The 9,329-nt window shown below is 55.7% G+C and overlaps 1 protein-coding gene across 1 annotated transcript in view; it reads left to right on the top strand.

Annotated features, from left to right (window-relative positions):
* Positions 1-2,143: 2,143 nt before the first annotated feature.
* Positions 2,144-9,329, top strand: part of RXRA (retinoid X receptor alpha) — a 96,846-nt gene continuing 89,660 nt past the window's right edge. Inside the window, exon 1 of the mRNA XM_048325307.1 lies at positions 2,144-2,301. Within this exon, the coding sequence (XP_048181264.1) occupies positions 2,274-2,301 (28 nt within the window). The 5' untranslated portion in view covers positions 2,144-2,273. The remainder of the gene's footprint in view (positions 2,302-9,329) is intronic.

Below are 9,329 nucleotides of genomic sequence, written 5' to 3'. Positions count from 1 at the left end.
AGTTACCAGTTATAAACACACACCAAAATCTGTTTGGACATGCTGAAATTACAGGAGCAGAGGATTAAAAGGATCCAAGACGCTTTATTTTGTTTTACCTTCTGCAGCTCCACCTGAGTGTCAGTTTGCAGCCGCTTGTCTGACACAAGATGGGTCCTTTTGGTGTTTTTATTCTTCGGCTGGATTGCAATGGATTTGGATGTTTTATTCTAAAGCAGATGGACTGTGATGCATGTGGTGAAAAGGTCCCAAACTGGTCCACGCTGGGATTGCGGGGTGTTGCCAGCTGTGTACCCCTCATCCAACCATCCCCATGTGGGTCTGCCCCAGAGGAAGGGCAGGGTCCTCTGTTCTCCTACAACAGAAGAGATGTAGGAGAAATCCAGGGGTTGGGGCCTTTCCAGAGCCTCTCTTGTGTGGCTTGAGATCCTACAGTGACAGGCACAAGATGGAGCGATAAGGGCACGCAGGGATACGGCGATGGCAGATAAGAGGCCTCACTTTTATAGGAGGAGCCGCTCGCTCGCTAATATTTATGGCATGAGACACTTTGCCAATTAAAGAATAAATCAGGGCAGATAAGGCCGGGGAGCGTTCCACGGATCTGCCACACAGGGAGGTGATGGCAGAGTGTCTGGGACAACCCTGATCGTCCCAGCTACAACTTCCCCCAACCCCATTCACTGCAGGAGAGCTGGGCTCTGCGCTGGGAGCTACCTGTGCCAGCAGAACCCCCCCAGCAGCTGTCCCTGGTGTCACTCCAGCCTCGCTCAGTGCCCAGCGTTGCTCCCCAGCGTGTGTGAGCAGCTGCAGCGTGGCCCCAGCCTGTTTGTTATGCATGTTACGGCCGTGGAAAGCAAGGGTCGATACGATGTTTAATATGCTTCATGCATAGTGGAGTCGCTCTGGTCCATCAAGCCACTAATACACATTCTTACAGGGCTGAGTATCATTTATTAAACCTGGAGGCCTGCCGGGCAAGGGGGGCCGGGGCTCTGGGAGGCAGCCAGTGGTGCTGCCAGGGTGGTACCGGCGGTGCTGAGGAGGTGAGAGTTTGCAGAGGAGCCGCGCGCACACACACACAAAAATTCACAGAGAGTTGTTTGTTGTGCCTCACGGATGGGAAATGAAATAAATCGTGCTTTGAGCGCTGCCCACCGTGTGACACACCCCGGGGACAGGCAACAGGGCTCAGGGGCTCGCTGGCTGCTCCGGGGCTGGGCACAGCTGACATTGCTCAGCATCACTCGAGGAACCCCCTCTTCTCCCCCTCCCGAGGCTGCCACTGCAGCGCTACGCGCCTCCTTCTTCCCCCCCCCCCCCCACCCCTTCTTTCCTCACCTCTTTCCCCTTCCTGCTCTTATTCCCCTCTTTCCCCATCTTTTTGCCTCTCCTTTTCCGTCTCTTTCTCCTCTCCTCTTTTTCTTCTCTTTCCCCTCTTCTTTCCTTCTCTTTCCCCTCTCCTTTCCTTCTCTCTTTTCCCTCTCCTTTTCCCCTTTCCCTCTTCCCCCTCTCCTTTCCTCATCTTCTCCCCTTCCTCCCCATCTCCAATTTCCCCTCCTCGCCACCTCTTTTTCCCCCCCTCTTTTCTTTCTCCTCTTCTCCTCCTCCCTTTTGCTTTTCCTTTTTTTTTTTTTTTTCTTTTTCCTCCTCTCTCCCCACTCTATTTTCCTCCCCTTTCCTCATCACTTTAAGAAAAAAACACCACCGAAAAAAACACACAACAAACCATCAAACACCACCCCACCACCAACCACCAGCGCAGCGCTCTCCGCGGGCCGGCGGGGCGGGCGCGGGGCGGCGCTGCTCGGCTCGGCTCGGCTCGGGCGGGCTCGGTACGGCTCGGGCTGCGCTCGGGCTCCGCTCGGCTCGGCTCGGCTCACTCGGCACGGCTCGGGCGGGCGCTGCGGGGCGGGCGCGGCGCTCCCGCTCCCCCCTGCGCGGGCCCCGGCGCGGAGCCGGGCGCGCCCGGCGGAGCCGAGCGGCGGAGTTACATTGTTGGAGTTTGCCACAACTCCGCGGCCTCGGCTGCGCGGGGCCGCCGCTGCGGGGCCGCTGCGGGGCTGCAGCCTCCCCGCTGCCTCCTCCTCCTTCTCCCTTCCTCCCTCCTCCTCCTCCTCCTCCTCCTCCCCGTGGGTGTTTTTTTTTTTTTTTTTTTTTTCTCCCCTCCTCCCCTCTCCCCCCGCGCTGATTTCCCTCCCCTCCGCCCGCCCTGCCTGTGTGTTTTCGCCGCCGCTCTCGCCGAGCCCCTTGGCATGAGTTAAGCACCAGCCATGGACACCAAACACTTCCTGCCGCTGGGTGAGTTCTGTTCCGAGAGATTCTCCGTTCCTACCGCGGGGGGTGGGGGGTGCTTCAGGACGATAAAATCAGCGCCTGTCCTGCCGCCCCCCCCTCCGGCTCCGCTGCCCCTTCCAGCAGCGCGCACCGGGGGGCGGCGGGCGGGGGATGCGCTCGCTCCTTCCCCGGGGAGCGCCGCGGCGAGCGCGGGGCGGGCGGGCCGGCCCCGGCCCCTGCCCCTGTCCCCGGCCCCTGCCTTTGAGTTGGTATTTTTGTTTTGGTTTGCTGTTGTTTTTTTCGTGGCGCAGCCGGGGGAACGGCGGGCCCCGGGCGGGGAGCCGAACCGAGCCGGGCTGGGCCGGACCGAGCCCCGCCGGGCCGGTCGGGCAGCGGCCCCAGCGGCGCTTTCGAACGGGGCAGCGGCAGCCGGGAGAGCCCCATCCCCGCCCGGGGCCGGCTCTGCTCGGGGCTCGGCAGCGCGCAGCCTGTGCTTCCCCCTCTTGCCTTTCCCCTCGGTTTATTTTGTTCTTTAATTTTTGACTTTTCTCCTTTTTTTCCTCTCTCCCCGCGGCATCCGGGGCGCGCAGCCGGGCACGGGGAGGCAGCGCCCGCGGGGACCCCGCGCCGGCCTCTCCGCTCGCATCGCCGGCTCCCAGACCCGCCGCGGTTGGGACCCTCCTGCCTTTTTGTTCTTATTTCCCCCCCCCCTCCCCACCCCCTCTTCCTTTTAGCTGCGTTTTAAAACCTATTTCCAGCCGGAGTTTGCCATCGTTTCGGTGACTGAGTCAAGTCCTGGCTTGTAAGGGCGAATGCCTCCTGCGTCTCGCTTCCAGGAGAAGTGATATTGCAGAGCTCAGTGCTCGGGGTGGGGGGAAGAAAAGTTTGAGCGAAGTCGCCTGCCGCCAAGTCCGGGCGAGGGGGAAGAGGGGCGAATGCTGCTATCCCTGTCCCCGCTCAGCCCCGTGGCTCCCAGCCTCCGGCCGAGCGAGCCATGGCCAGCGAGACCATCCCTTCTCAGGGCTTTAAATCTCTGCTCAGCCTCTCCAGCCTTCGGTGGTGTGTTTTGTTTCGTTCTTTCTCTCTCTTTTTTTTTTTTTTTTTAGTATGTTTTTTTGCTTGTTTTGTTTACGGATTGCAGTTTCAGTTGTTCCTTTCAACGAGCAGAATAAATACAACCATCCCAGGATCTCCAGCAAGCCCAGCCTGCTGAGAGGGTTTCCAGGGCTGTGGAGGTCTGGGGACTTTGGCAGGGAGACCCTGGCCCTGTGGGCTGGCAGAGCAGTAGGTGGCATCTCTGTGCCCTCAAAAATCACAATTTCACAGTGCCCGCAGTGGCTGGGCTGGGAGGTGGGAGATGCTGCTGGGGCCAAAAGCATCTCACCTGCAGTGTGTCCCAGAGCAGGCCCTGATTCTGAATCAAACCAGCTCCTTTTGGTTGGATGCAGTGCAGCTGTTGGGGCTCATCCCAGTAGAAGGTGCCTCTCTGGCCACACTGGGGTGGTTTAACCTTAGGGGCCGCTGTTTGGGGGATTCACATTTCCTTGGATGCTCCTGTGGAAGACAGTCCAAGCCTCTTGATCTGGGCAGGCTCAGGCCTCTGCATACGTTAACTGTATTTTCTGTCAGTCCTGAGCTCTCCTGTTGTGCTGTAAATGCGAAAAAATCCGTTGTGTTATTAGTCAGGTTGGTTTGAGGGGGTAGGAGGGGAAGAGTCTGTGTCACTGCTGGCTCGGGGAAGGGTTTTCATGCTGGTGCAAGTGGAAAACAACTGATCTATCTGCTCATCTAGAAATGTGTGCAGCATGCCAGGAGCATCCCCAGGGAAAACAGGGCAGCCCCCAGGACAGCCACGCTGGGGGAGGTTAAAACTTCTCATCCTCGTCTCAGGAGAAAATCCATCTGCTTGTGGGAGCTGTTTGGGGTGTGTGGTCTGGGATTGTGCTGCTGCAGGAGAGACTCCTAAACTTTATCCGCTGGTCTTTGGTCATGGATTATTGGGAAAAATCCCTTTGGCTGCAAAGGGTGTTGCAGGTTTTGGAGGGATAGATTGTGGTCCTGCTCTGGGCAGTGTAGGCAGGTTGTGTCTAAAAGCTTGTGAGCAGTTTGTAGGATTGAGGAGAATGTGAACTGAGACCTTCCCAGTGAAACCAGAGCAGAGCTGGAAGAGCCACTCTTTAGAGGTGGAATGGTCCAAAGCCCACCAGGTCCTGACTTTGCAGAGTCCCAGGGTGTTTCACCAACCCTATTCCATGTCATTTTTGGGAGCTGGTGTTGGCAAACCAAGGGGACAAAAACAGCCCAGCTTGCGGGGTTTGTTTCCCTGCACACCAGTACAGGCCTGAGCTGGGGAACAGCAGAAACACGGCCAAAATCCGACTCCGTTCCTGCATCCCCATCAAAATCTCAGCTCAGTTTGGCCCAGCAAGGCCAACCTGGTGGTGGTTCCTGGCCAAGTCCTGCCCATGGTTAGACTCAGATAACCCCACTGATGTCATGGCTGGAAGCGTGGCCAGCACTGGGCACTTTTAATAGTAGTATCTCATTTTCCTGCTTCTCTGGAGAGCTGCTGGCAGATGCCAGCCAGAGGCTCTCCGTGAGGACAGCACGTCCCTGGGCATCTCCCAGGCTGGCTGCTGTCACCCGTCTGCCATCCCACTGCCAGGACAACCTGCAGCCTGGCACGGGAGCTGTGGGCACGGGTACCTTCACAGCCCTGCTGAGGCTTAAAACACCTCAGGGTCCAGCAGATGCTGCCTTAGAGCCATCTGGAGTTAGAGTCCTGCCTTTACTAGGCTTAGCTTGCTCAGGGCTGTCCTGCTTTTGTTCCTCTCTGTTATGTTGGGTCTCCAAGAGGAGGAAAAATGTAGAAAAATCTGTGCTGCAAGTGCTTTTGAGGCTGTGGGGATCACCTCTGGTGGGGTGCATGGGCCGAGGTCAGGCTTTCACGGGGCACTGATGTGCAAACCAAGGACTCGGTTCTTCAGGTGGCTGCTTGTTCTCTGACTTTAACAATCCTCTTAGTGCTTTGTTTTCCCTTTGCCCATTCCCTGGGTATCTCTGGGGAGGAAAAGAGGGGTGGTGGGCTCGGGGAGCTCTCCCTCGAGGCTCAGCTTTGTGGGGGAAGAAACAGTTAATGGGTGTCCGAGGCCGGCGCTTCTCTCCGGAGGTCACTCCAGCAGGTTGTAACCTCGGCGAGTCCCTCTTCCCACCCTGCAGCCGTGCCAGGGCCGGCTGCAGCTGCTCAGGATGTGGGGTGAGGACTGTCCGTGCCGTGCTCGGCCCTGCCGGGGCCGGAGTGGGAACGCCTCCGAGGAAAACAGCAAAACAACCCACCGTGTCCAGCAGGGACAGCCCAGGGCCTTGGGGGCTGCTCCGTGTGGGACTGTGAGCATCCATCAGGCACGTCCATCCTGCATCCCCTGGGCGTGTGGCCGGGATGAGCCTGGATGCTGCACAGAACTCCTCGGTGGGAGCCTCTGTGTGGGTTGAGATGCTCAGTTCTGCTCTTTATCCCCTCAGAAATTCACAGCTGATGTGAAATTCCGCAGGGAGGAGAACTTCTGAGAGATGTAGGAAGCATCGGAGCATCCCGGTGAGGAAGGGGGAATCCTCTGCCCCACATCTGGTTGGCTCCGTGGCGCTGCTGGGCTGGAGCAGGGGCTGGTAGGAGCAGGAGGTAAAGTCTGGTTGTGTCCTGGTGTGTCCTGGTGTCTCTTGCTGGAGCCTCGTGGAGGGCTCGACCTCTCCTCGCTGACATATGCAAAACAAGCCAGGAAGGAATTTTTGCCTTTTCCAGAATCCGGGCTGTGACAGTGAAATAAATCCTCGGAGCGTCCCCGAGTTTATTCCACATCGTCCTGCTGTGTTGGAAGGAGCGTTTGTGTTTCTCAAATTTAGGGCATTTTATTTATTTAAAAGAGAGTGGGGGAGAAAGCCGCAGAATTTGAGTTATTCATTGCAAATATTATTATTGGCGTTTTGCTCCTGTTGAGGGGAAAAAAAAAAAAACAACAAGGGGGGAATCAAAACATTTCACTGGAAAATACACCCTGGCTTCGTCCCACCCACATCTTTGAGGCGAAAAGAAATATTTATTAAGAAATGGGTTAAAAACCTTTTTGTTGAGTATTGTTTTCTGGGAGCAGGGGTCGGTTGCCATATGGCACCCGGCTGGATTTTGGATTTTTTAGGGTTTTTTGCAGGATGATTAAGGAAAGAAACAAACAGAGGAGCTGTGGGTGCTCCAGGGCTTTGGGGTGTGCTTTGGTCCTGCCTCATCCACAGGCTGCGTGTTCCTGTGAGCATCCTGGTGCCTTTTCCCGGGGGTTGTGTGTGCTCAGAGTATTCCCTAAGGCTCCCAAGCTGCCTGAAATCCCCGAATCATTCCTGCTATAAATATCCTGGGAGTGAGACAGCAAGAGGTGGTGGCCCTTGGCAAGGGGCTTAATGGGTGACAGTGTGGGGACACGGAGGGATCCCTGTGCCCCAGCTGGGCTCCTCCACTGAGCCAAAACCTGGGATCCCTCAAACCCCTGCTGGCCAAGTGATGCAGGGACCTTTCCTTCGAGCTGGGCAACCTAATTGGGCTCTAATTAATCCTTCTCTGGCTTTGATCCCCGTGCCAGAGCCGTTGTCACCTCTCGCGGTGGGGGAAGGAACTGGGGCTCTCCTCGCTCTGACCTGTGGTGTGGAGGGGTGCTGGGGGTGTGGAAGGATCTGGGCACTGTGGAGGGGTGCTCAGAAGTGTCAGGGATGCCCAGCACCGTGCAGGGATGCTCGGTGGAACACGCACGCAGCAGGCGTGGGATCCATCCCAGCACTTCCCTAATTGCTTCCTAAAAGGCCCAGGTGGGCTCTCCAAGTCAGTCGAGCTACAAAGCAATAGGGGAGGCAGCCTGGGTGGTTTTATTTCAATTGATTTTGTCAGGAGTTGCTGTATTTTATTACATTTAAAGACTAGACTCTGGAATAACTTTGAACGTTTGACACGCACACAAAAAGCAGCTTTCTGACATTTTCCTCTTTGCTTGTCTTTTATTTTATTTCTCCCCTCTCCTCCTCCTCAAAGGGAAGCGTGTGCCTGGAGGGAGGACAGAGGAGGAGGAGGAGGGAGGAGCGGTTGTGTCTCTCCAAAGGCTGCTCGAACATCAAGGCAGCGCAAAGCAGATGAAATAATATTGCAAATAAGGATTTAAAAAACCCTACAGAAGGATCCCCACACATGCCAGCCAGCTCAAACTGCCAGAAGATTTTCAGACAGAAGCAATTTAGCCTGGGAAAATGCTCTATTGTTGAGATGGAAACTGGCTGTGAGAACTTGCCTTTTCTGACAAGGTTTGGCTTCGAAAAAGCAAAGCAAAGTCAAGGAAACAACCTGAGTTTTTATTTAGAGGAGAGGGAGCTTTACAAAATGGAGGGTGTTTTCCGAGATAAACAGGGAACAATTCCCTTGCAAGAAAGGGAAGAAAGGGCTCAAATTAAGCCCAAATGCAGCTCCTCTCCTTTGAAATTTTGTTTAACGTGGAGTTAAAAAATAATCCTGTTCAAACAGACCATTTGTAAGCACGAAACGCTTGGGCTTCTTTTTCCTCCCCCCTCTTGTTTCCCTTTTCTCTTACTGCGATCCACAGTAAAAGTTCCAAGGTTGCACCTTGGGGCTGTAATTCTGGTTGCAGCCGTGCCCGTGCCAGCTCCTGCCTCTGCACATCAGGAGGGGATGGATCTTGCCTTCAAAACTCCTCGTCTGCCCAGATGAGACAGATACAGGGTGGGAAACTGAGGCACGCGGGAGCGTCTGAGCTGGGAACGGGGCCCGGAGCGAGGGCGTGGGGTGGTTGTGAAACCTCGGCTGGGCCGGCGGCTTCCAGCCCCGCAGAGCTGATCTGTCTGGGATCACAGCTCCACTGAGCTCTCCTGGGCTTTGCAGGGTCCAAAACCCCCCTCCCCACAAGCTGCTTTTTGGCCCCAAGAGCAAAGAAAAGCTCCCAGGTGGGGTTTGTGGGCGAGCCAGGTGCTCCCAAAGCACAGGGCAAGGAAGAAACATCCTAAAGATTCGGTTAATTAAGCAGCAGGATGAGGGCTGGCATCCCCTTCTGCTCTATCAGGAGATAATCCCTCGTGCTGTGGTCATTGCTCCTTCTTCCAAAGCCTGGGGGATTTGATTTTTTGGTCGAAGATTTGTTATCTTGGATGGGCCATGAGTGGAGGTTGGTGGTGTAGTTGGGTTTGGGTCTTGTCCGAGCCCTGAGCCTTTCCCTGGATCCCATCAGCTGCAGGATCACTGCAGAGCCAAGAGATAAAAGGGGCAATAGCGGTATTGGGGACCAATAAAATGTTAATGGGATTCCCAGCTGGTTGTTACTTTTCATGGGCTCCTCTTTTGTGGAGTTTTGGCTTTCTTCAGCTTTACAGACCTGGGAAAGAAAGGAAAAAAATCCAGGGAGGGGGAGCTGAAGGAGCCCCCTGAGATTTACAGCCCCCTCAGCTCCTGGAGCAGATCCTTTGTGCTGCCAGGAGCGGATTAGGGAGGGATGCCCCATCTCATTTCAGCTGGGCGGGAAGGCAGAAACATTAGATTATTGTTTTTCCATTTCTGGCTGACAAGTGAGCGCTGGAGGAGAGTTGTTTTCTTTCTTTCTATTTTTTTTTTTCTTTTTCTTTTCTTTTTTTTTTATTTGCTGTGAACTCTGTGGGCTGCTGCGAGACGATTTTGTTGTGGGCAGCGCGTCTCCTACGTGCCCATTCCGGAGTCGCAGTGAGGCAATGGCAGTGGTGAGGCAAGAGCGGAAGGAGAAGTGCAAGAGGGGGTGAGCTTCCAGCCAAAACCCAGCCTGAGGCATGGAGGTGGCAGGAGAGGGGGTGAGCTTCCAGCCAAAATTCACCTTGAGACACAGAGGTGGCACGGGATGGGATGCAGGAGCTGGGCGGGTGAGTGGTGGCAGAGAAGAATTGGATCAGAGAGGCAGCAGCAGAGCCAGGGGCATCAGATCAAGCTGGAAGAGCTGTTTGGCTGCTCCTGGGGATGTGAGGGATGGGTGAGGGTGGTTTGC

This window comes from Corvus hawaiiensis, chromosome 21, assembly GCF_020740725.1.
Source record: "Corvus hawaiiensis isolate bCorHaw1 chromosome 21, bCorHaw1.pri.cur, whole genome shotgun sequence".
Classification (NCBI taxonomy): domain Eukaryota; kingdom Metazoa; phylum Chordata; class Aves; order Passeriformes; family Corvidae; genus Corvus; species Corvus hawaiiensis.
This window is presented reverse-complemented; position numbering and strand designations above follow the sequence as displayed.